This window comes from Camelus ferus, chromosome 9, assembly GCF_009834535.1.
Source record: "Camelus ferus isolate YT-003-E chromosome 9, BCGSAC_Cfer_1.0, whole genome shotgun sequence".
Taxonomy (NCBI): Eukaryota; Metazoa; Chordata; class Mammalia; order Artiodactyla; family Camelidae; genus Camelus; species Camelus ferus.
In genome coordinates this window covers 58,910,504-58,938,120 of record NC_045704.1, presented here as the reverse complement: position 1 = coordinate 58,938,120, position 27,617 = coordinate 58,910,504, and the positions used below count along the sequence as shown (strand labels likewise).

General features: G+C 38.9%; 1 protein-coding gene across 1 annotated transcript in view; it reads right to left on the bottom strand.

Moving 5' to 3' along the window:
* Positions 1-25,678, bottom strand: part of SPAG17 (sperm associated antigen 17) — a 190,430-nt gene extending 164,752 nt beyond the window's left edge. Inside the window, exon 1 of the mRNA XM_006184295.2 lies at positions 25,589-25,678. Coding sequence (XP_006184357.2) covers positions 25,589-25,678 — 90 coding nt within the window. The remainder of the gene's footprint in view (positions 1-25,588) is intronic.
* Between the last annotated feature and the right edge of the window lie 1,939 nt (positions 25,679-27,617).

Genomic DNA, 27,617 nt, shown 5'->3' with positions numbered 1-27,617 from the left:
ATAACTATTTTTCTTTCATATATTGCAAATTCTAGCTTCCGGACGATGAGAATGAGATCACTTCTTTCTATTAGCATAAGTCATCAGCTGGAACGTGGAACAGCCAAGGCAGACAAGCACGCATGCTCTCTCCTGCTGCCTTTGCTAGGGGGTCTGTTGCCCTGGACGACCAGGGGTGAGAGTCCCACAGTCCTCTACCCAGAACCGATCAGGAGCCTGTTGAGCTCTATGAAGCAATGGCATTTAGCACCCTTATTTGGAGAAGACGTTATAAAAGCCCCAAATAAAATTAATGCAGTACTGAAAAAGTCAGGTTTTGTTAAGAGTTGTTTAACACTGTGCAGATATGCGAACCTGAACTTTATGTCAATACTCTGTTGAAAGGATAACCTTTTTGTTAAGGAGATTTACTGCCAAATGGACAGGGATTTGTGAATGTCTTTCTCATACCGGGTTTTTCCTTCAAAAGGAGTCTTGGATCTCCATCAGCAAAGGAGTGTTAGTATGGGCTGTTGGCCAGCAGAAGAAATATTTTTATTACATTGAACTGGCTGCTATAATCGTATTTGTTAAAAAGAGATTCTAACTGTGAAATAAGTTGGAAATATAAGTTAGAAAATGGGTACATGTCGTTAGATAACAAACAAGGACAATACAAATGACCAGGATATGTATTTAGCCAACTCCTTCGACTGTCTTTATTAAATCAGTTCTTAGGATAGATTCTTCTTTAATTACCAGGTTCCTCACAATTTATTATAAAGCCTATAGCTGGATGGGTCATCAGCATGCTCTTACAAGTGCTCTTTATTTAGGAATTAGTTCATGAGGCTGTCACATTTTCTCAACTACACTGTAAGCTCTTTAGGTCAGAAAATTGTTTTATGTGCTTTTGTAGCTCACCATGCTCAGCAATGAACAGAAAATAGAGCATGGCTCTCTGCGTAAAGTAGCTGTTGATCGACAGAGAAGACGCGTGGACTGAGGATTTTGACCCTGGGAATCATGAAGTGCTAGAACGTCAGGATACTGAGCAGGGTACACAGTGCACAGCCTTGACGTCCTTTAGGAGGAAGATGGAATGTATCGGATCTAACGTGGTTCACATTAGGGGTCAGTAACAAAGATTTGGAGAGTTAGGTCCTGCCAAGCCATTCATCTGCTAAGACACATTTTTCTCTTGACCATCTCAGGAGTCCAATTTCCCACTCAGGATCTGAGCACTGGGGCCATTGTTGTGGGAGGTCCCCAGCTCCGCTTGCCCACAGGTGACAAGGCTCCCTTGGTGGCCTCTTGGAGAAACACAAGTAATTGTGGCACAATGATTAAGAGCCTGGGCTTGGGAGACAGAATGCCTGGATTTGAATCTTGGTAAACCAGCTGTGTGTCCTTGGGCAAGTTACTTAACTTCTCTGTGCTTCACATATAATTGAGGGTAACTACAGTACCTAACTTTGGGGATTGTTGCAAAGATTGAATCCGAAAATCTATAGAAAGCCTTTCTGAGCACAGCACTCAGCAATTATCAGAGCCATCACCATGGATATTGTTTTGGGGGATTCTGTTCGTGTTAGTCATTGCAACAAACATGGTTATTCCATACATGCTGTTTCAAGTGTGGAAAGCTTATGGGTGAACCAAGAAAAAGATCACACAGAATATCAACAGTTGCATCATGAGAAACAGCCCATTTATAAAATAATTTTCTCTTTGATAACAATAAACTTATTAATATATTTTAAAATATTTTTGGTCTTTGAGACAGAGGGCAAAGTCATAAACACAGGATATTTAAAATCATACAGGTACAGAATTTTCAGAGCTGTGGGAGAGAATGTGAGAGTGTGGCAGGAGGGGCCTTCAAATCATTTTGCACCCGGCGCAGTTCTATCCGAGACATCAACTCATCACCACCTGTGAAAAAGACATCGATTGAATTAAACGAAGAGTATGGAGGCTGCCTAAGGAGATGATAAGTTCTGAGGGAGCCACACTGAGGACCAGACACCAGACTCATTTTCATTACAGATGGGGACCTGCTTCCTTGGTTTAAAAAAATAAGAACCTGGATCAGGTGTTAGTATTTGGATCGCAAATATTGATCTGGTTAATCTTACGGCTCCAGATCTGAAATACAGATGTCAGGTAAGGCTAGATCGTAAACACAAAAGCAAAGTGGCTGAAGTTCTTATTTGATAGAGCACCTTGGTGTACACCATCTTCCCAATGCAGTGGGCTCCCTGACCTGCTGCTATATTCTGGCTTCCCTGGGCCCCTTACAGGTGAATTTCCAGAATCCCCCACCCCTTTTCCTGGATAGAATGAAATTTACCCACATCACCTCCTATTCAACTCAAGAGACTTGAGAGTTGATTTTGCTAACTGGATGAATAAATATATCCCAAGGATTTAGTGAAATAAAAAAGTACTTTTTAAAATATTTTTTCTGTCCAAGCTATCTACATTTTCAAAAAGGAATCCCAATGACTCTCGGACTAACTCAGAGGATGTCCTGCTGATGGGGTGACTTAGGCAGTGCACAGGGCCAGTGGAAAGGCTCCCTTAGAATCATATCACCTAGACAACTTCCTACTTTGCCTGTGTGCCTGGCATATAGTAGCATTCAATAAATGTTCTTGAACTTAGCAGCCAAAACCACACACTAAAGTGAATTTTTACACATGTTTAGTAGGGGAAGGCCAGCTATGTGGCATTTTATCAGCTACACTCAGCACTTTGGAAGGAATCATGTCTCTGAGTCATTGAGCATTTGAATTAAAGGAAGAGCATATTCGTTTGATGTTTAGGCAATACCATAATGTCTTATATTCATTGATGAGAACTCAGCCATCTAGAAGTCTAGAAACATCTTTACTACATATGGACACACTGTCTGGTGTTTCTTGTTTTCGTGACTGTTATATGTGATTGCTAATTAAAATGACTGAAGTTCTGGTGAAAAGAGCAGAACTCTGAAGTGGTATCAAATTCTGCCTCTGCAGTTTCTTAGCCAAGTGGCCTTGCATCTATCTTGGTGACTTAGCTTTCTCATTTATAAAAATGGATCTAATAATACAAACTTCCAAAGGTTGTTGCAAGTCTCTAATGAACAAATACATATGTAGAAGCATTTTGTAAATTGTAAAGCTCCAAGCAAAGGTAAAATATTAGTATCTGCAAAGCTAAGATTCCAATTTTCCTTAGAAAGTTCTGCAAAAATGAGTTAAAACAGGTGATTATTTCTGGATAGTTTGGGCTCCAAGCTTAGGCTATTTTGGTTGTTTTCCCTTTGTTTTTCAGAGTCCCTGGCCCATCCCAGCAATCTAGCACATGAGCCTAATTCGGTTTTGCTTCATGCATCAGAGTTTTAAGACAGCTATTAAAACACCACATGGAAAAGCTTTGCAGGGAATTCTACTCCACAGAGAAACCACAGAAACCACTACACACCTTAACTATCTCCCCACCCACCCCCCTCAAGAGTTGGCTAAAATTACAGCTCCATTCTGTTAGTACAATCCAACCAGTTTTATTGCTTGGAGCAAAATCTGAGGTCCAAAATGAACTTCAGAACATAAAAAGTAAGGCAAACCTCAAAAGGAAACAAGCTTCTTTGGGTTTTCAAACAAATATTACATATCAGAGGCATTCTTCTAACGGAGGAGACAGAGCGAAGCCAAGAGAAGTCCTGCTAATTGCTCCACAAATGTAAAATTGGAATCAGGGACTCACCCCAAAGAAAGGAGATCTCTTTTCATCATCAGATGTTAAGGCTACAACCTTTCATCAACTCCCTCCTCAGACATCAGACCGTTTTGTGCCTTCCTTGAGTTCCTTCAGTGTTGAGTTACTATCTCCCACGTTAAAAATTAAGATATATTGTCAAGACTCAAGATTAGCTCAGTAGGTACCCTTTGTTAGCCCTTTTATTTTGTTTTTTCCCCCCACCTACCTTTCTCTAACTGAATGCCATTTATTCCCTAAGCATTGTGATGGAGCCCACGAACTTGCATAGCCTTGGCACTGGGGCTACAGAAAGGAAACAAAACCACCAAACCAAGGCTCTTTCTAATGAGCATCTATGCCCCTAGCTGCTGCCTGGTTAGTGACATCTCACCTATTATTTGTGTACTACACGGCCATGATAAGAGTTTAATTCTCCACATCCAACTTGAGTGTGCACAGAATATCCAAGGATACTTCTAAGACTGTCCTGATGACAAGTACTCTGTCCTGTTCACCCTCAAGTTCAATTAAATATCCAAGAAATGCCAATAGTTTGGTAACCAAATCAGATCCCCCATATAGTCTCTAAAACTTGGAAGCAGAACAAAAATTCTTTGTCTGACAAATGTTTTGACTTTGGGATCTAAAACTATGTTCTTCAAATTATGATGTGGGAAAGAAGGGGCACCCAAGGACGGTCCTAGGGCAGTGTCAGATCTTCTAGATACCCGGGTTTGTATCCTGCTAGGAGGGGGTGAAGAGTCTACCAGAACAGTCCCCAGGGGTTACAGAAAAACTAGGAGCATGTACCTTGAGCCAGAAGTGTGGTAGGGAATCTGTGCCCTGCCTCCATTCAATTAAAAAGAAAGGAATAGTTCAACTCAGCAAGCATTTATTACAGTACTATGACTAAATGTCTGCGATGTAACAAAATGTAAAAGATACACAAAAATGACTAAGACAGAAGTTGGAAAGTGAGCAAAAAGTGCTTACATTTCTAAAGAAGTCCCTTAAGAGGCCTTTTCTTGTGCAGGCTACTTAACCACATAGTTACTCTGACTGGCCTATCAACCCAGTTAGGATATGTTACTCTCCAGAGCTGGTTCTGTTTCTGTGCAGCAATCCTGACTTTTCTGGCTGCTCAGGACCCGAGTTGTTTGGGGAAGACAAGAGATGGTAGAGACCTATCTCTGAGTGAGGAAACTGGGGTAAGACCTCTAAATCGTCAAGTGAAGGGTTAAAAGTATTGATCAATATTAGTCAATCCTATCAGTCAGAATGGCCATCATTAAAAAGTCCACAAATAATAAATGCTAGAGAGGGTGTGGAGAAAAAGGAACTCTCCTACACTGTTGGTGGGAATGTAGTTTGGTGCAGCCATTAGGGAAAACAGTATGGAGATTCCTCAAAAAACTAAAAGTAGACTAACCATATGATCCAGCAATCCCATTGCTGGGCATATAACTGGAGGAAACTCTAATTTGAAAAGACACATGTACCCCAATGTTCATAACAGTACTATTTACAACAGCCAAGACATGGAAACAACCTAAATGTCCATCAACAGATGACTGGATAAAGCAGTTGTGGTATATATACAATGGAATACTACTGAGCCATAAAAAAGTTTATTCATTTGCAGCAACATGGATGAACTTGGAGATCATCATACTAAGGGAAGTGAGCCAGAAAGAGAAAGAAAAATACCATGTGATATCACCTATATGTGGAATCCACAAAAAGGACACAAATGATCTTATTTACAAAACCAAGACAGACTCACAGACATAGAAACAAACTTATAGTTTGGGGGTAAAGGGGACGAGAAGGGATATATTGGGAGCTTGGGATTTGCAGATACTAACTACTATATACAAAATGGATAAACAACAAGGTCTTACTGTATAGCACAGGTAACTATATTTGATACCTTATAATAACCTATAATGAAAAAGACTATGAAAAGGAATATATTACTGAATCACTATGCTGTACACCAGAAATTAACACAACATTGTAAATCGACTATACTTCAATAAAAATATAAAACAGATAACAAGTTTCTACTGCAGAGCACAGGGAACTATATTCACCATCTTGTAGTAACCTATAATGAAAAAGAATATGAAACAAATATATGTATGTATATGTATGACTGAACTATTATGCTGTACACCACAAATTGACACAACATTGTAAACTGACTATATTTCAATTAAAAAAACACGAATCAACCCTAAAGGGAGGGCAGATTAGAATATGGGTGGGTGTCTGAGGCAGAACCTGAGACTGTCTTCTAAGAACATGTGCAGTTCCTTTCATATCTCTACTCAGCTGTCTGTGTTTTAGGGAAGGGTTTCATAGGAGGTGGACAAGAAGGTGAGGTGGAGGAAAGCCAGGAGGGAAAGTGTCACTGAAACCAGGGGAGGAGTGGTGTATGCCGTTAAAGGCAATTAAAAGGTCACTAGTGACTTTAGCAAAAGCAGTTGTATTTGCTTGAAACTGCTTCCTGCTCATTCCTCCCCTCCTGCAATTGTATATACCTTCATAATTCACAGATTTCCATTACAATATGAACCTCACATGCTTTAAGGACTATTTGACAAAATATTCCCAGTTAATGATTATGATAAATTTCAAGCCCTAGATCTGGTTATGGTGATTAATTTTCTCCAATTACATAGGTGCACAGAGTCTATTTATTGGTTACATAGGGGCAATAATTCATTATAATTATTCCTCTCCTATTGATTCCCTAATATAGTCCTTACAATAGCTCTTTCAATAGTGTAATGAAAAGGCCACTGGATTTAGAATCAGAAAGCCTGATTATTAGTCCTGATTCCAACCACACAGTCTTGCAAAAACACTCATATAACTCAGAACCTGGACCTTAGCAAAATAATACTTAGAGCAGAGAGTCATTCACTCATTCAACCAATGTTTACTGAGGAGTTACTATGTGCCAAACATTGAAATGGGCATTAGGAATTACTATCCTTAAACAGTTATCAGCCTGGGGAAGAAAATCCACAAATAAAGGCAAGAAGAGATTACAGTTAGAAGTATTTCATAAGAAGGCACTGTACACAGTATCCATTTCTATTATTATACTGTTTACTCTAATTTATTCACTCATAATTGACATTTGCTATGTGGGTACCTGTGCTACCCTGGAAATGGAGGATGCGAAGATTACTAAGATAAGGGAAATTGAGGAAATGAACTAAATCTGTTATTTCTCAACACGGTTAGACTTCAAAACATAACGCTGAATTATAAAAAAGAAAAATCACAGAATTGTTAAGCACACTATGGAACCATTTGTGTAAATTTAAAAAATTATACAATAAACAATACTATATAATATTCATGGCCACAGATAAATAGCTACATAGGCAGGCTGAGAGGATATGCGTCAAATCCATGACAGTGCTGGCTTCTAGGAAGGGAGAGAAAGGAAAGGAACAGGGGATGAGGGTAAGAACAAAGCGTTCTTCCGTGTGTTTTTCCCCCCACATTGTGTATTTTAAAAATACAAAGACAAACAAGCAATTGTCCTGATGGTACAAAATGTGCTTCTTATATTACCCTTTGTGCTTTTCTGCATTTAAAAAGATACCGGGCAGAAGTCTCTGCTCTCAAAAGACCCACGTTCCAGTAAGGGAGACAGATGTATGCATGGTCATAGTGTAAGACGGTGTGCGTTTTACTAGACCGCGTCTCTCCTGTGTTTTATCTCCCCGCCTCATGGGCAGATGCCACTGGAAGAAACAGTGGGAGGAATTTGTTGTGTCTCTCGATTATCCACTTCCTCCCTACACAGTGGCCCCATCTCTACCTCCTCAGCAGAGCACCTCCACCTCCTCTAGCTCAGGTTTCCTCCCTTTTCAGGTTTTCATCTCAGTACAGCCCTTTCGCCATCTCAAGAACTTGCTCCTTTTTCTTGGGCTGAGGTAGAGATTCTGCTCCTCCTTTCAGTTTTGTCCTAGAGCAAATGGCCCACCTTCCTCTGACCTCTTCTTAGAGCTTTGGCCTCTCATCCCTCCTCTCTCTCCCTCTCCAGTTTTCAGTCCCTTCCTCCCCTTTCCTCTCTGTCCCATTTCACAAGTACTTAGCTATCTTCACCTAATCTGTCTCTCCCACTAACCGTTTTCCATCTGATCTTCTTTTCTTCAGTCAAACTCCCCCAAACAAGTGATCTAACTCTTGACTCCCCATCTCCTGATAGACCACGATGCCTTTAAATCCTGCAGTCTTGTTCCCACTCCCTCCCTCACCACCACCACCACCACCACCACCACCACCATTCACTCTATTGAGATTACATCCTTGAAAATCACCAGTGGTGTCTTCATCACCAAATATGGTTGACTTGCCCTAATCTCCCTAGATCTCTATTGGTGGGAGGCATCCACTGCCACTGTGTGTCCACCTCCCTGATCCGACTTCTCTGACACCACTCTGTCTTCACTCTGTCTTTTATTGCTTTGTCTGTTCCTTGTCTGACCATCAGGCTCTTTCCTTTCTTTCCATCTCATAAATGAGAAACTTTAGAGATTCCACAGCATTCCGTTCTCCTGGTGCTTTCTCTCTGTTGGATATTCTACCTACTCCCATGGCACCGACTATTACCTCTCTGCTGACAACTCCTAAACTGGTATCTTTAACCAAGGACTGTGAAGCTAGAGTCCGTATTTTGGACCCCTTGGTGAACATTTCTACTTTGATGTTTTAGCATCATCTCAAACTCAGCACGTCTAAAAGCTGAGTTCTTTACCTCTCTCTATAGACCCTAAAAACATAAACAAAATCCCCCCATTAAAAACAATAAAAATCATCTAAGTTCTTTTGGCTAAATTTGTCAGCTTCTGAGACTTTCCATTTTTTCCCAGACTTCAAATCCTCTCCCAATCTCCCTTTGGATATAAAATCACAGTTACTGTCTTTCCAGAACTTCTTGAGTCTGTCACTTCCTTTTTATTCTCGTGGTGACTCTCCTAGACCGACCTATAACTACGTCAACTCTGGACCTACTGAAGATGTCTTCTGCAGGGTCTATTCAAGCCTCCAGCTTCCTCCATCTCTAACCTATTCCTTTCTGTAAGACATGAATCCAATCATTTCACTCTTCCCTCACAGAAAGTATTTTAACGTCTAACTCTTAGACTCTAGTGGAATAAGACAGTCCAAACTCCAAGGATTGGAATTCAAAGTCCTTTACATTCTCTTCCCCACATATTTTTAACACCACATCACCCATTCATTTTCTAAACTCACTTCTCTCAGACAAATTGATCTGTGTAAATTCCTGAGCCTAAATTTCGTCATGTAAATAGGAATGATATTTTGAGTTTTTGTGAGGATTAATCATGATAGCCTGTGTAAAGCACCTAATACAGTGTCTAGTTAGTGGTTAACTGTGTATCACAAGTATGTCCATGGGTTTTCTCAGCTTTCTGCTTGCTCAGCCTGGTTCTTTTATACAGAATTCCTTCCTTCCAGGTGAAATTCCCGCTTCATCTGTGACTCCTTCCCCGAACATCTAGCCCAACAGTGATCTCTACGTCTCTGCTTGCCTATGAAAACTCGTCGTCAGTACTATACTAGTAACACAGAGTTTCCGTTTGTGGTCACAGTATTAACGTACGTCTTGAGCTTCAGTGTGTGTCAGACTCGTGCTAGTTAAAGCACAAATCTATATACAGACCAGACCCCAAACTCCCGATTCAGTAAGTCTAGAGCGGGGCCTGAGAATATGTATTTATTTTAAGTTCCCAGATGATGCTTTTGCTTCTAGTCCAGGGATCACACTTTCAGAAGGACCGGTGTATATTTTCTCAGATTAACTCCAGGTGACAGGATGCTGAATTGCCCCTTTTCCCACTGATTCATCCTCCCTCTCTATGCAACCCAGGCAGTGCTTTCATATGGAACTAGCTAATGTTTCTTAATGGAAGTTAATCACTTACTGAAGCTGTAGGCAAACTCCATATTCACTAGCTGGTTGCACTCAGTCTTAAACTATTCCAAAATAATTAAAAATCTGCCAAAAGAGAATGCCTCAGTGATGGCAGATAAACAACATATTATTTATATATAAAGAAAAAACACATTAGATATAGATATAGCCAGGCAAGCTTCAACTCTTCATGTGAGTGGAGAGGTATATGGACTCCAGGAATTTTAAAAAGGAAAATTATTTCTATTTTCCTCTGGAATGCATTTTTAAAGTTATATTTTGGGATAGGCCCATCTTACATTTTGGAAATTCAACATTCTTCAAATAATTTCCATATGAAAATATGTTTCTGTATCAAGGACCACTCCGCTGTCTCCTCTGAAGCCTTGTGATAGATTGGGGGTACAGGGGATTGGAAGGAAGGTGTCAATAGCAAAAGAGGATAGAGGAAAAAAAATAGGGAGAACTTCCAGAAGATAACAAAAGGGCAATTCTGTCCACAAACCCCAAAGATAATGGCTGGCAAGTTAGTAACTGCCTATTCCCCTCCTGGCTCACCCACACCTCAACTACTCCTGCGTTCAAGACAGAGACTTCTGCTCCACAGCTGACCGTGTTTAGGGCGTGGAATTAACCTGTGGGGAACACCTATCCTAAGGACTTACATAAGGAACATCCAGGAAGGCATCCATCTTTCCTAGCTTGATTTTATTTTAATCCCACTTTTTTCCAATCCAAACTGAACAATCCAAGGTGAACAATCTTTCCTACTGAATTAATTTAAAACATTGTCAAGTACAATTTTTTTAAGATGCTCGTTTGTTTGACCAAAAACTTTCATTGATCAAATTAAGTTAGATCATTTTAAAGACTTTTTCTAGCAGCTAAATTTCAAAATAGAGAGGAAACTTTCAAATTCCTTGATTTTAGAGGAACATTAGCTTCTATAAAATAAAAGTAATTAGAGGTGGTGAGGAGGTCTACAACAGGAGAAAGCAAAAGAAAGAATCCTGCCAAGGAGGTTGAGAGCAGACTCTCAGTGATGCCACCAGTGGACCCACTGGGACATGCTGGGTAGGATGAGTGGATTTCCTCAGCTACTTTGAAGACGGTACTAAATGAGGGTACAGCCAGAGGTTCAGTTCCCATATGGATGTCATGTGACCCAAAAGTCTGCTCCACATGATCAAAACCTTTGGTCTCTAGACATGACTGCTCTTAATTACTGAACATAAGAGGGACTAAGCAAAAAAGTTTCTTCAGAGGAAACAGAACATCACTGCTTTAAATATAATTTTCAGAGTACATCCTTCTGAGCAAATGTGACACCTTCATCACAAAGAGTAAAATAACACATCCACAGTTATTGCCATTGCAAAGGTGGAAGATATGGTCATAATAAATCATTTTTCCACAGACATTTTCCTAGCATTCTCTACTGCTTCACCTTACTGTTACAATAACGTGTGAATAACGAAATTCTCTTTATCCTTGCTCAGCCTTCTAAATATTTGGTGTGAAGACAGAGGTGGCTGAATTCAGTATTCCTCGCCTCAAACCAGTTTGATCAAAACTCAATTATTAAATACATATACAAAGTAATAACCATTTTTAAGGATCACATGATTTTTCATTGGTGTTTATATAATTTGAGGGGGTTTCCTCTCCATTTCTATGAATATATCCTTCCTGAAAAACTGTTACTGTCTGTACCACCCAAGGCCACACACTATAATTATGTTTAGCAGAAGACACAATAAGAACAGCACAAAGAATAATGATTTGAGGGGTGAGGACAAGGGGAAGCCAGGAGACAGAATTTATTTAATTTTAGAAAGCATCTCACAAGTTCTCCTATCAAAAATACCGAGTTGCCATGGAGTAGAGATGTTTTGTCACGGGTAGGTAACTGGTTTAAAAACAAAGGTGAGGTTAAGGGCACAGTTCTTTGGATGGAGAAGTGTTAACAGAGGGGAGCCCTGGGCATCTTCCCTGCATAGGTCTAATTGACCTGTTTTATAGAAGAAATGCAAATAGATAATAGTGACATCTGAAGTTGCAGAGTTCAGTACTGGAAGATTTCTTTCATTGACATTTAGTTTAATTCCTTCATTTTGCAGATGGGAAAAAAAAATCTACGCCATGGAGGAGTGGTGAAGGTGGCACAGACAGCAAGAGGCATGTCCTGATTCCCAGACGATGGGCCTTCCTCTGCCACCTCGCCTTACCTTCATTGGCAGATGTTGTGACAACGACACTATGCCAGGGGGACAATTAAGTACCTCAGGGAGATTTCACAAAAGCTTTCTGATTTGAGCAAGCATATACATCAGATGAGATTCAATGTGGGAAGTATAAGTAAGTATATTAAGGAAAACATAATCCAAACTCTAGTCAGAAGTTCAGACTTTGATGTCAATTATAGGAAAGGTACCTCTATGTACTGCTTCCCCATAACCATCAGCTTACTGTGCTGCAGTTCTATTGAAAGGCCTTGGCTCACCATATTCAGGAAAAAAATGGGAACAAAATAGAAAACATGTGGTGGGAATAACATGATTTAAAGAAGGGTGGTTTTGGTATAAATAACAGGAAGAACAACCACGTTTGTTTTATCATTCCTCCAATTATGATTGACTGAGTATATTCCAGGCACCACATTCCAGAGAGGGAACTCACCATGACTCACCAGATCACTACTTGACCTTGAGAAGTTCACAGTCAAGTGAGAGAACAGATCCACCAACAACTCTAATAAGCATGGTAAGTACCATCATCATGGTATGTATAAGCACTGTGGGAACGTGGTGAAATGAACATCGGAAATCGGAAGTCAGGGATAGTTCCGTGGAGGAAGCACATTTGATTAGTGACTTTAAGAATGAGAAGTTCAACAAGTAGTGTTCGAATTTCTAAAAAGAAATTCTATATACATGAAAGCACACACTTGCCTAGAAGGTTTGAGTTGTCTAGTTGTTAGGGGTGACAGTGGTTGGGATAAAGGAGGGAAGATGAGGCTGGGATGGATCTGGGAAGATTGTTAAGGGCCAAGGAATTCATAGTAAGGGTGGAGACGGAAGCAGGAAGTGACATGATCTTATTGGTATTGCAGAAGGACGACCCAGGTGGCCGTGCAGAGGGTACATAGAGGGGAGAAGAGGCGGTGGTTCTGATAGTCACTGAGCACACAGAGGTATGCCATCTTGGTGGCTGAACTGAAATGAATGCTGGTTGGTGGATAGAATAAAAGTAACTGTGATAAGTAGTAAAATTAAGAATGTAAAATCCAATGTAAACTTAGCACAAACTGATCATTATAAGATGTTAATTTGATCTTTGATACCTGAGCTTCCTGGGGTTGTAACATTAAGGGAACTTTCACAGCATAGTCTGTGGTCTGGGCTGCATCTGAAGGCAGCAAATGTACAGGGCACATCTTTTCCTAAGCACTCTGGACTTTCAGGTGATCCCTGGCTAATCATCATCCCCAACCTCAAACTCTGCTTTCGACTTGATTCATTTTTACTTTTATTTTAATTATACTGCAATCCAATTCTTGTGTGTATTGTTTTTAATACTTGTAACACATACATTATGTTTATAGAAATTTATAACATAAAATGTTTAAAATGTAAATCCACAGTGAAGAGACTTCAAAGTCTGGATATGTTGCTGAATTTTTTTTCAAGTATCATGAATAGGTCAGTATTCTGAATTTTCAGGAGATCAAAGAAGAAAAATATAAACAATCACAACCCAAGGCACGTTCTGATACTGTGCAAAAATCATTAAAATGTTTACAAATAGTTAGTATTTCTAAAATGTAAAACAACATGATTCTTTCAATATAAAAATTTGATTAATTAAATCTGATTACTATTGCAAGTGATATAAATGTTGGATGGAAATGAAGCTCACAGTTTGTGTTGTTAAAAGTTGAGTAGGCAAACACTTTTTAAAATCAGAATGGCAAATACGTTTTGTTAAAGCTCCTTATTCCAAAAAAGGAAGTCTGCCATCATTAATGAAGGAAAATTTAAAGAATATAATATAATCATTTTCATGCATTAAAATATTTGAAATAAAAACTTTTCATCAAAATGTGTCATTAAAGTAATTGCAAAACATTTTCAAACACATCATCAGAGCTTTTAACATAATCTATTATGTAGTTAAACACAAGTGAGCATTTTTAGACATAAAATACTTAGCTGAACTTCAAAAAATAATATATGGCTGTACCACTGGAACGCAGATTTATAGTTTTGACTGTGGCAAAGCATTTATCTACTGAAATGAGAAAGCAACCTTTTGGAAAATGTATAAATCAAAAGTAGTAAAATTTAATCACTGTTGATAAAATTTTAAATGTTTCATGTAAAAGTGTTTTAATAATACCTCATTTGCAAAAGCCAATATGCTAAAGACAGTTACATTTTTTGTCGTTGATCTGGTGGAGCTGGATGGAACAGCACCTGCGATATCTCAAACTATTTCAATAGGCTCCAAGAAAAATGGCTTCACTGAGAAGTATTTACATGAAAACAGGGCCAGAGTAGTGAAATGGAGAAAGTCTGGAGTTTCAGCCCACAACTGTGAAAAAAGTTCCAAATGTTTTGTTTTGGTCCTAACTCACTGTATTCAATATATGCAGCTGGTGCAATAAAAGATGCATATCAAATAAGTCAACATAAATACTTCTTGGTAAGTTTTCTATTTACTACCGTATGTTAAATAAACACCAGAGATAATTAAGTAATTCATCTGAAGGGAGCTTGGGGTTGAACATTAGACAAATATTAGGGTCCCAGTGGACAGTCATCGTGCTAGAACTGCAGCCACTGAGTGGAAACCATGCCAAGCCTTGTGTGTTTCTTTTCATGTGAATTGTGAAGTTGGAGTAGTTAGCATTTGGGAAATGAAACTGACTTTTAGTGATTTGTTTCTAATGAAATATTCTAACAGAAATGTCAACTTCCTTTAGCTTTGTAAGAAATAAATGAAAATTTGTTGCCCATGTAAAATTAATAAAACAAACTAAGAGAAGCAGAGGATATACAGAAACACAGAAATAAATGGTACAACTTGAAATAAAACAAAATAAAGTATCAGTTATAAAAGAAAAACTATTAGATTGCCTAATACATTATATAAAAATGGGTTGTTATTTTATGATAAAATGAAAAGTATTAACCTCTTTCAACTTTTTCAATCCTAAAATTTAGCCACACTATGTTTATAAACAAAGTGGATTTGGGATGATCAAACATTTATAAAATTAAGCCAACTAATTAAATATGACATTTCAAGAAATGGTTTTGTGCCTTAATTGATAATAGATACATTAAGTACATAAAATTTTTAGACATTATTATGAAGGCCAGAAAAATTTTAAACATAATTATTAAGAGTTCAAAAGTTGAAAGAGCTTTCAGTATGATGAACAATATTGTTGCTATTAAGAGAAATTACGTGTAGAGAACTACAAATTACATAATGACTATGTATGTAAAAGGAAAGTTATGGGATGAGCCTAAATACATTCCCCAAGTCACCTCATGGCTCAGACAGGGCAACACTTAGTGTGTGAAAGCCATGTCAACCAAAGACTGCACCAACACTTCTGAAAACCAACAAATGATTTTGAAACCACTAGAAATATTTGATGAGTGGTATGTACTAAAAATTATAGCATCTAGCAAGGAGTTGTATAAAGTACATATAGTTTTATTTTTATTATGCTTTAAAAATGCGATTAAAATTTTTTTGATTTGTATGTTGATTTACATACAACTGTGAGAGTTATTAGCATATTTTGAAGTTTCACCCTTGGCTGAAAGAGACAAGAGATGTTAGAAGGCTGTTGTAACAGTGTCAAAAATTACAGGAGGTACAAAAGAAGGAACTAAAGTAGAGAAGTTGGAGTAATAGGAATCGCTGACCAATTTTATTGTTGGAAGATTGGAAGACGATTTCTAACTTCAGTGAATAGGATAGTAGCAGTTTTGAACGTACTGAGTTTGAAAAACATGAGTAACATTCATATGGAAATAGACAAAAGAGTAATAATAAGTATTTATATCAGACTAAACGGGGTTCCATACTCTTCCACATACTTTGACTTTCACACCACTCTAATACAGCACTACTACTGATAAGAGCTCCTCCTTACTGAGCACCAACTTGTCCTTCATTCATTCAAAAGTGGTATTTGAGCCCAATATATCAGGTGCTGGTGACAGATCAGTGAGCAAGATAAATCCCTGCCTGCGTGGAGCTTACATTCACATGGAGAGAAAGACATAACATGATATGAATGTGAAGTAGAAGGTCAGGAATGGAATCAGGGTAAGGGGATAGAGTGTAATGATGTAGTTGACACAGGGTGATCAGGGAGGGCCACATCTGAACAGAAACCTGAAGGAAAGGAGGGAGTGGCTCACAGGAATATCTTGCGTGGAGTCATTCTAGCCCAAGGGCACAGCAAGAGCAAAGGCTCAAAGGTGGCAGTGTGCTTTCTGATGGATTTGCAGATCAGCACAAAGGCCAGTACGGTTACAGAGGACTGAGTGCAAAGGTGAGTCATACAAATAGTTGGAGTGGTTGGCAGAAGCCAGATACATGGGCTGCAGTGGAGCATCTGGATTTCACTCAAAGTCTGGCGAATTAAAAGGTCCACTCTGGCTACTGTGTGGAGACAAGATTCCAGAGCAGCAAGAATGGGAGAAAAAGACTAAGTTGGGACGCTCTTGAGCTGTCTATAGCTCAGCAAGAGATGGTGATGGCTTGGACAATGGAGTCATAGTGGGGGTGTCCCAAAAGAAAAGACTTAAGATCTATTTCAAAGGCGGAGCCAACAAGACTCTGTAGAACTGGATCATGGGGTTCAGAAAAGGAGGCGAAAACAATGAAATCAAGGTTTCTGGCTCTTGTGACTCGCTGGGTGAATGGTGACACCTTTCAATGAGAAGGTGAAGACTTGGCAGAGAGCAGGTTTGAAGAGGAAAATCCAGTTTGGGTTTGGATGTGTGAGGTCTGAGATAATATGTGCTAGATGCCTTTAAATCCTCTCAACAATCTTTTTAATACCTGCAAGGGATGTATGACCACTGTTTCTGTTTTACGGATACCAAAACTAAGGCTCTGAAATTTTCTCATGATCAGTGGGCTGCAACAAATTCTGGAGCTCAAAAAAGAAAATAGGCCAGGAAACTGAGGCAGTAAAAAACAGTCAATGAATTTAATTCAGTAGGTATTTGCTGAAGACCACGATGTACTAATCACTATTAGGTACTGTGGCCAGAAGGGAGAAAATTAAAAATGTTAACCTTTTGCTACCCTCCAGGAGTCTATAGGGCTGAAAGAGAATGCAGATACAGTAGGTAACACCGAAACTGTTGGACTACAGCTCAAAGCAGGACAGCATTAAAAAGATAACAATCACTGAAGTAGTTCAGTAGAAGGAGAAAAGTCAGTAAGGGTCAGAATCATGTGGCTTAAGCTCCCTTCTGGAAGATGTAAGAGAAGGTTTTAATGAGAAGGAGTCGGATGGAGGCGAGAAGATCTTTGGGCCAGGAAACTGCATGGGAATAGTCAGTATGCCTGGGGATACTACAGAGACCACTCAGCCAGAGTAAAGGCAGATAAAGATGAATGAGCAGAGAAAGACCAAACAAGGCAGGGCTGTGAAAACCCAGGCGGAGCATCTTAGATTTTATCCTGTGGGTAACTGGGAGCCAGTGATGGTTTCTACGGCTAGAGCTGAAAACATGGTCAACATTCACCATTTCTTAACTAACATTTTCCTAGTATGTTGCCAAACTCATATGGGTCACACTTACATTTGACTTATATTTAATATTTTTCATTTGCAATAAAAATGATCACATATAACTTCTAGGTAGATATTTTGACAGGCGAACTCTCTGGTTCCAAACTCACTCAAATAATACATTTTTGTCCAAAAAGAGAAATTATAATGTGAGGTTATGAAAAGTCCATTTCCCTCTTAACATTCTTCCTAGCAACTCAGTTGTTTTCATTGGCCTTTATTAAAACAACCTTTGTGTGAACTGGCAATTTGTTTTGTAAATATCTATGAAAGCATATTTCAGAAAATAGAGTAATAAAAACCAACCCAATTTAAGAAATATGCTTGCTGCCAGACATCAGTCTTCAGCTCGTATTATGAGTATTTCCAGTAAGTCTTAAATACACATTAACATGAGAAATAGCTTACTGTTTAAGATCAAAAAAGTAGAAAAATCCTTCACTGCCTCTCAAAAATTATTCAAGGGTTCTGTCCAAAAAAATGTATTTCCCTTTTGATAAACTGCATTTGTAATGGTTTCAAGCACTTCAGTTCAGTTGAACATCTTCCCCTAAAACCTACTTAGACTGTTTATTATCATCCTAGTATCTGTACACTTTCTAGCTTTATTTAAGAGGTCTGGAATAGTAACAGTTTAGCAACACCTAGCTGGAACCCTTATCTATGTTCCAAACTTTTACAAGATAACAAGCTTTGTTCAAGACTCCAAGGAAATTCTATCACTATTTTTCAAGTGTGCACAACTCAGTTATTGTCACTCAGCAATGTTTAGGAAGAGAAAAATATTATTCCTCCACTTGAAGCACAATACGAAGAAGACACTGCTAACTCAATGTTCTAAAGAGCTTTCACTAGAATGCCTCGGGGCGGGCCGATGAAATATCTTTGAGAAGTGGAATGACACTGCTGCATAGGTCTTTTGGGGGCAGTGTCACAATCAGCTTATGTATCTATTGTGATGCTTTTTTTCTTAAACTGAAGTATAGTTGATTTAAATGTTGCATTAGCTTCTGACGTACAACATAGTGGTTCAGTCATACACATATGCATATTCTGTTTCATGATAGGTTATTACAAGCTATTGAATATAGTTCCCTGTGTTATACAGTAGATGCTTTTTTTATATAAATGTTTCCTCTTCCTTTCTCTTCTTGTAGAAGAGAAAGTCTACTCATGGTCCTGGTTTCTACAATAAAAGTTTCTTCATATTTCAAAGTAAATCAGTGACTTAATTTCATATAAAGTTTGAGTGTGGTTGTATGTTCCTAGAAACATGCCAGCCGTTATGGAGTAGACAGTAGGAGTACCAGATATGATTTTTTTCTGTAAAGCAGCTCACATTATACTGGTGCTCTATAAAACATTAAATGATAGCAAATAATGCAATGCATTCTTCCAACTAAGGACCAGGTTGTGAAAGACAGAGGCTCGAGCCAAGGTGAGGGAAGATAAATGTGGGTTAGGGCACTTAGGAAAGCTTACTGCAATATGTGGCTTTATGAGGCCCTCAGAGAGTGGGCATGACAAGGACAGAGGTGGAAGTTCATTTCAAGCAAAGAGACTAATAAGAGTGAAAGAGCACGATGGAGGGAGGGAACTTATTTATTGAAGGATTATTAGCTGCCAGGTGCCACAATATTATTTATGAAATTAAATAAATATCATTTACTCTCCCCAGCAAGTCTCTGAGGTGGATATTATCATCTCCATTTGACAAAAAGAGGACAAGACTCAGAGAAGGCAAGACACTTGCTCTAGGCCACCCATTATGCCTTTCAGAATCAGGACTCAATACCTTGGTCTACCCGGTCCCAGAGCTGGGGCTTTCTCTAGCAGCCCCTCGCCTCCTTCATGTGTCTGTGCTTCTGTGAGGAGACAGTCTTGCCCACAGCAATTCAATCTGATGGTTAAATTGGGACCAGATTAAAGGGGCTCAAGAAGCGAGGATGATTAGGTTTTGAGATTACAGATGATCACTGACAGTTTCTCAGGCGGAACATGCACAATGGCGTGAGCAGGGTTTAGGAGAGACGAGTTGGTCATTTTGACAGCTGGGAATAGATGATTCTATAGTGACTTGAGGTATGATGTTCTTATAAAAATTCAGGGGTCAAAAGATGCAGGCCTGGGCTAGGATGAAGTCATGAGAATAGAAAGGAAGAGATGGAAGTAAAAAAATGTCAAAGGAAAAATTAAGAGGACTTTGAGGCTGGTTAAGTAATAAACCAATGACTCGTAGGCGAACTTTAGTGACTGAGAATTATAATACCATTGACAGAAATTGGAAAGTTGAGAGACGGGAGTGGTCCACCTTCACTGATGAGCCACATTTTCCAGGTAGCAGAAGGAGTCAATTCTCTGCACTTGTTAAAAAAATAGCAATTTTATATAGCCCTTGTGTTAAATTTGTTTTAAAATTTAGTTTAAAAATATTTGTTTTAAATTGCAAGGTCTATATAAAATGCTACAATTATCATATCATAACTTATAGTTCTATTAAGGAGGAAGGATGGACTAGTGAGAAAACCCATGATCTGGTCCTTCACTTGCCAGATCATGGCATGTTTTTGGACCAGACCTTAAAATGCTTGGATCCTCAGTTCTACAAAAAAAGCAGCTTAGTCCAGATACCCTGGGAATCTAACCTCTGAGGGAGTATTGTAAAGGGCAACACTATCATGTATAGCATTAATTTGGGTCTTTGATGTAAATATTATTATTTGTTTGAAAAGGGATAAACATACCTTGAAAATGACTATATAGAAATTAAAAGCAAGAGCTCATGAGTCTTAGTAAAGATCTCAATACATTACAGTAGATGTTCACAAATATTTTAATATATGTGGATATTTATATTAAAAGAAGAATTGAAGGCTTAATCAAGAAGCAAAATCTTAATGATAAGTGTAAGGCAAATGACAATGAGTGTCTGGTCCCTTTAGTTTGGCATCAGGGACTTGAAATCATCATTAGAAAATGAAATCAGTGAATTGGAATAGTGAGGCTGGCTGGGTTAAGGGGTGCGCCATTAATTTTTTTTCTGATTTTCTTTTTAGTATTTTCTGTGGTGGGTCACAGTAAGTGAATGAAATAATTGCTGTGCCAATAGTCAGTCTCATGAGTTATGGCTGCCTTCTTGCTACACATAAAAATGAGACCTTAAACTAGGAACAAATGAAAAGAAACAGCCATCCTCAGATAACATGGAAATATGAAAATATTTAAGAATTAACATTAGCAAAATCTCAAACCAAATTCTATCTGTGAGATACCTACTCAAACAAACCAATCCAAACATACTTTTGGAGAACTCTTGAATTCTGAAGAACATATTTGGGACAAAAGGCCATAATACCTTAAAGAAATTTCAAATGTTCTTTGGCTTCTGAATATTCTCTCTACTGGTATCATGCTGTCACTTAACATAGGTAACACTGTGAGGTGTCTCCCCACTGTATTAACACCAAAGTTCTGACCATAACACACAATTGCACTTGAAGCATGTAGCTCACTCCTTTTGAAGCCATGTGACAATCTTTGAGGTCTGGAGGGAATGGCTACACTGTCTGAACAATTTTGGAAAATTTTCCTATATTTTCATGAACAAAATTTCTATTAATTGCCCCTTTCCCAGCATCACTTGCCATATAATAGGCTTGGAAGAAATGGAAAAATCAGAATTGATTACAAAACCTCGTAGACCACCATAACATCAACAAGAAGAACAACTAGGAAGCTCCAGGCTCTCTGTCCTTCATAGAAACATTAGAAAAAGAACCAGAGACTAACTTAAACAACTGTACAACAGCTCTGAAACCGGTCAAAGATCTAAAGCAACCCAACAAATGCCCAATCAAGAGAAAGCCATATTCAATATGGCAGAAAACTTTGTGGCACTCTTACTCTCCTTTGCCCCACTTTTTCTGCATTCAATGGAGAAAGGCCAGTTTTTTTCAATAATTGAGGCTGAGAAAACTGGAAATCCACATCCAAAAGAATGATGCTGGATTCTTACCTCACACCATATACAAAAGTTAATTCAACATGGACCAAAGACCTAAATGGTAGACGGAAAAACTAGAAAACTCTCAGAAGAAAACAGAGGGGGAAATCTTCATGAAATTGGGTTTGGCAATGGTTTCTTGGATATGACACCAAACGGATAGGCAACAAAAGAAAATTTAGATAAATTTAACTTCATCAAAATTAAAAACTTTGTACATCACAGTACACAGTCAGAGTAAAAAGGCAACCCACAGAATAGGAGAAAATATTTGCAAATCATGGATCTGATAAGGGGTTAATATCCAGAATATATTTTAAAAATTCCTATAATTTAACAATAAAAAGCCAAACAACTTGATTTAAAAATGGACAAATGAAGATCCTTAGCCTAAAAGTACATAAAAAATGCTCAACATCAAAAATAATTAGGGAAATGTAAGTCAAAGCCACAATGAAATATTACTTCACACTCACTAGGATGTCTATTACATATAGATATAGCAATAAAAAACACAGACTTTCAAAAGCATTTCATGAGGACGTGGAGAAATTGGAACCATTGTGCATTGCTGGTAGGAATATAAAATGGTACAGCTGTTATGGAAAACAGTATGGCTGTTCCTAAAGAAATTCAACATAAAAATTACCACATGATCTGGCGATTTTATTTGTGGATATACACTCAAAAAATTGAAAGCAGGAACTCGAACAGATTTTTGTACACTCATGTTAATAGCACCATTATTCACAATAGCCAAGAGTTGGAAGCAACCCAAGTGTCTGTCAATGAATGAATGGATAAATAAAATGTGGTCCATACACACAATGAAATATTATTCAGCCTTATAAAAGCAAGGAAATTCTAATACATGCTACAATCTGAATAAAGCTTGAGTACATTATGCTAACGGAAATAAACCAGTCATAAGAAGACAAATTCTGTGCGATTCCATTTACATGTGGTACCTAGAGTAGTTAAATTCCTAGAGACAGAAAGTAGAATGGGGGTTGCCAGGGGCTGGGAGAGGGAGGTATGGGGTATTATTTAATGGGTGTAGTTCCAGCTGGGGAAGATGAAAGAGTTCTGAAGATTGGAGGTGGTGAGGACTGCACAACAATGTGAAGATACTTAATGCCACTGAACAGGGCATTTTAAAATGTTTAAAATGGCAAATTTCATGTTATGTATATTTTACCACAATAAAAAATACAAATGAAAATATCTTAGACCAAAATATTTCCAGATAGCACTTTCAGTCACTGAGGTGCTTGGGTTAATACCTCTTCCTCTCACTGGGTCAACAGAGAGGCTGCCTTGACAGCTGCATAAAAAGATTTTAATTTATATGATCCTATAGCATCCTTAACTTTCTCATGCTGCTAGAGATCATAAATATGTCTAGTGTCACATACAAGCCCACACTAAGATGCATTTTTATAATCTTGTACCTAAATACTTCCTACTTATCTAATTTGAGGTGTGACATTTCACATATATTAATAAGCTAAATGTTTGGTACGTGGATAGCAAAGTTAGTAAATGACCATTTGATTGGCAGAATTAATTGACGAGTAATGTTCACCCAGAAGCCGTCTAGCCGGCATTTCTCTCTCTCTCAATTTAAGCGCCCCAAATTTTTTTAAGGAATATATTGGTCTCCTTTCCTAAAATAACTGTCCTCCTTCCTTCTACTGGCTCAAATCTACCTACTCTTCAGAGCTCAGCCAGCAGCAAGTATGTTACAAAGCCCTTCCTGACTACCGCAGCCCACTTCCATCTCCCTGACCTCTGATCTCTAATCACTAATCACTTAGTGCTTAGCGGTAGACTGCCTTGTAGTATTTGCCATCATTTTATGTTTTAGAACGAACTAAATTGTGCTGAAAAATCGACAATTATTCTAGCCTGAAAGGACAGCCCAGAATAGTCATACAAGGTAAATTCACTGAAGCCAATTTGTGACCTTGTTTATTCTCTGTAAAGTCTAGTGCAGCTCAATAGGAACATGAGTTCAAAACTACTTTTGAAAAGAGTTACTTAATCAGCTAATTCTCAAAACTGGCTTATGGAAGACTGGGAGAAAAGACTTTCCTCTCCTACACCCCCAATACACACACAAAACACACACAGGAGCATATACATATACAACCAAGCGTTCTGGATCATAGTTTGCACAAGAAACTCTGGAAACTGAAGCAGTAACATATTTTGAGCACCATGTATGTGCAAAGCACTTTGCTGAGCCCTGTGGATAGGAATTCACACATCTACAGTCATCTTTAATCCCAATTCAGAGTCTATTACATTGGTGGTCAGAGCATGCCTCTAAGAAATGGACTTCGGGGTTAAGCTGGGAATTCTCCTAGGATGAGATGAAACCAAGCTGAGAAAAAAATATGAGAGGAGGTGGAGGGTAGTTATCTTCCTCCTGCAATAAAAGAATCCCTGTATTCCAACATACTAAAGAAGTTTACTCCTTGTAGTTAAAACTCCGTATTGCCTTGAGTTCAAATTCTTTCTATTACTATCTAAGATTTATTGAAATTATATATTTTAAGCAGGAACAAGAAAGCTGAATATTATTTCAGGTTTTCAAGCCATTAGGAAAAATAGTGCCTTTAGGTTTTCCACTCAACTAGGAAAATTATAGCTTCATATTTGCAACACTAAAGCTAATGCAATGTCAGCAGCTCCATCAAACTCCGTTGTTCAGCAGTTTATAATTCAAGCAGAAATGTTCACTCCAAGCCCTAACTTGGCCTACACAATTTCAAAGAAAATGGAGAAAAAATTATTTTGGCTAGTGCTGACTTCTAAAAGCAAAAGGGAGGGTGCTTTTATAGAGTATTTTAAAAAACATCTTTGAGAATTTGAGAATGTAACTGGGAATTACTGAGTTGACATCCTTCATTCCTAAGGTTATAGAAATAACCTCAAATTCCATGTAAGCATCAGCAGTATCTTAACTACTTTTATGAAATGCTTCATATGGTAAAATTTCATATAAGACATATGACTGTTTATAGGAAAAAAAACAACTATAGTGGAAAATAAGGACAAATAGGTAGAAATTTCTCAGGAGGGCATCATAAGGCTTTAGATATATTTTTCCTTTAAGTACTAACTCTCTTGTGTAATGTACACACACACAGAAAATGAAAACAAGATTTTTTTCCAGCTTTTAAAGTATATTGGAATGTCAGGCTGGAATTCCCAGAATCTAGCTTCCTTCTTCCAAATGCTATCTTGGACTTGGAAACAACTTAAGTGTTGAAGTGGATTTCTGGCAGCAGATGACAGGAGCTCTTGGTCTGCCCAACTCACTGGAGGTAGAAGAGTGAGAGTGGGGGGCTGGGGGAGCTAGGCAGTTCTGAGATGGTAATTTGAAGTCGCGTGGCAGGTGGGTTACAGATAGCCTTTGTGTCATCCTATAGATGAGTCTAGGAGCCAACCGCTCATTACTCTGATCTCCTACAGTACCTTCAAATTATATCGAAACTTTTGATATTGTAGCACCAAGGCATTGCATGAGAAAGTCAAGCTTTCCTATCTGTAGATGGCTCGCTTGTATTAAATACGTTGATACTTTACACACTCCATGTCTGTTTTCATACAGCATTTATTCAAGACATATGCGCCTGGCTACAGATGATTCAACAGGGTTTCTTCGCTCTGGATAAGTCAGGAGGAAGGGAAGAGTTTATAAAGACAACTCCAGTACAATCGTGGAGTGCCATCTGGATGACTTCACTGAAAAGGATCGTGAGGTGTCAGAACCACACCTGCTCTCTTCCCTACAAGCACCTTTCACCGCCCTCTGAAATCCACGTCCCCTGTCTTCTGCCCCTAATGCTCACTCTGTGAAGCTCTTCCTGCGGATGGGGCCCTGGGTAGTTTTGTGAGAGAAACCGTCAAGCCTGAGAAAGCGGTACCAGGTATAGTTTTCAGAGGGGGCAGTGGGGGCGTCTGGAACAGAGCGCGAGCCTGGCGGTGTTGCCTGGAGGGTCTGGCCGGGCTGTAGCCTTGCGGGGGGCAGAGAGGATCTACGGGGCTCTGGGCATACCTGGTTGAAGTGTGCAGCGATGAGCGACGGTTCCCATAGCTTAGAACCGGTGGTGGTCGCCGTCCCGCCTTTCTCTTTCTTGGGTGCCATGCAAAGAACAGGAGGAGCGTCGGCCTCTAAACTGGCCTCAGGCCCGGACTAAGCGTCCCCGCTGCCATAGTAACCGAAGCCACGCCCAGTTTCTGAACGAATTTGCTCCCCTCTGCCAAACCTGTTCTGAATCCTCTGGTCAACCGCTTCCGTCGTCATAGCAACCAAGTTTCCCAAAGCTGGCGGCAATTTAGGGCCAGGACTCCCCGACCCATGCTTAAATCTTAGGATTTTCCAGTGGGAGCACTGTGTAAATGGAGGAAGACAGGATAAGCTGGTCAGGCTACCCTCTTTTACTCAATTCCACCCTCTGCTGCTTCTTGGAGTCTTCTGTGGTCCGAGGCATTGCCTAGAAACTCAAAATCCCTGAAATCCTGTCCACAACTCCTCCACCAAGATTTCTTCCATGCTGAAATAAAGAACTGACCCCTTCAGAAGACAGCCCACCTGCTCTAATCTGCCCAAGATGCCTCACTAGGGGAAGCCACATTTGTCTTTCGACTGCCATCCTTTGCTCTGGTCTCTGTTCTGCCTCTCGGGGCCTTACTAAACAAGTCCAATCACTCCTTCACAAGATCCTTTATTTAACTGTAGTCAGGATTGGTGTCTTTCTAAACCATTTTCCCTGCCTGATTAGCCCCAGTTCTTTTACTCTGTCTTCCACTGCTAAGTAGAGTCTTTCTTTTTCCACTTTTCCCACCTCCAGCACCAACTTCTAAAATATCCTGATCAGAGTTCCCAAAATAATAACTATAGTAATAATAATAATGGCAATAACAACAACTCTTGTTTCTTGAGCACTGATTATGCTCTATACATAGTTACACTATTTACTTCTTATAACACATTGTTCCAGGTCCCGCAGTGTATCATCGATGGCACCAGAATTAGAGTCCAGGATGATCTGAGTCCTAACTCTAGTGTGCTTAACATTCCACACTACTACCTGCCGCTGTTTTAGGTCTGCTAAAATGAGAGATGCCTGTCTTTTAGGGCTAGACTTTTATTTGCTTTTTTTGCAATAAGACAAATTTGAGGACACCAAGCGCATAGAGCCCAACCAAGGTGGATGTCTATCTCTTTAGTCCCTACATAATGCAGGACTGACCAGTGCCCACCAATTCCTCCCAGCCCTGCACTTTACCTGGAGGTGAGGTGCTTCAATTATCCCTAAGGGCCAGGATGCCAGGATGGCTAAGGTGATGCATGTGACCCGCAGCTTAACTTCATTCAGCACAACCTTATCTTAAAGCCTTCACTTCTTGTCATAAGAAAAAAACATCTGATGATGCATAGCAATGCCACAGGGATCTTGCCAGAAAGAAATTTTCCTGAGGGTTACTCGAGCAACCACCTAGGCTGCCACTGATTCACTGTCATAGAATTTTCTTCAAAATTTAGTTCTTTACTAAAACCTTCTTGATAAGATAAAAATGGTCTTTGGATTATGACTCGAATATAATGGTGAATCTCTTACAAAGAGAAAAAAAATCAAATTATCATTGATTACCTCATTCCAAATTTTGACCATAATTTTTCCTACAGGTTTATACTGTTTGGGAAAAATGTCTTGTGTTTCTACTAGAAAAGCAGTAAAAAGTTTGCTGGCCTTCCAGTTAGTTTTTTTTATAAAAAATTAACTACATGTTTATGCATGCCATACTATTTACCAATTTTCTTTCTTCTTGAATGTGAAAGCATATTTCAAAGTAAAACATATTATGTACAATCAGTTCAGTCAAATCACTAGCAGATGATTAATAAAATAGGTTGCACTTAAGAAAGAAAATCAAAGGAGCAAAAACAATGAGAGAAAAGTAAAATTGTTATTTTATAATTGCAGAGAAAGTGTCACTAACTATGTCTTACAAGTTGTAACTTCCAACTTGTAAGTTACACCTCCCAAGCATTATTCATTCTCTTCCCCTATCTGCCCAGA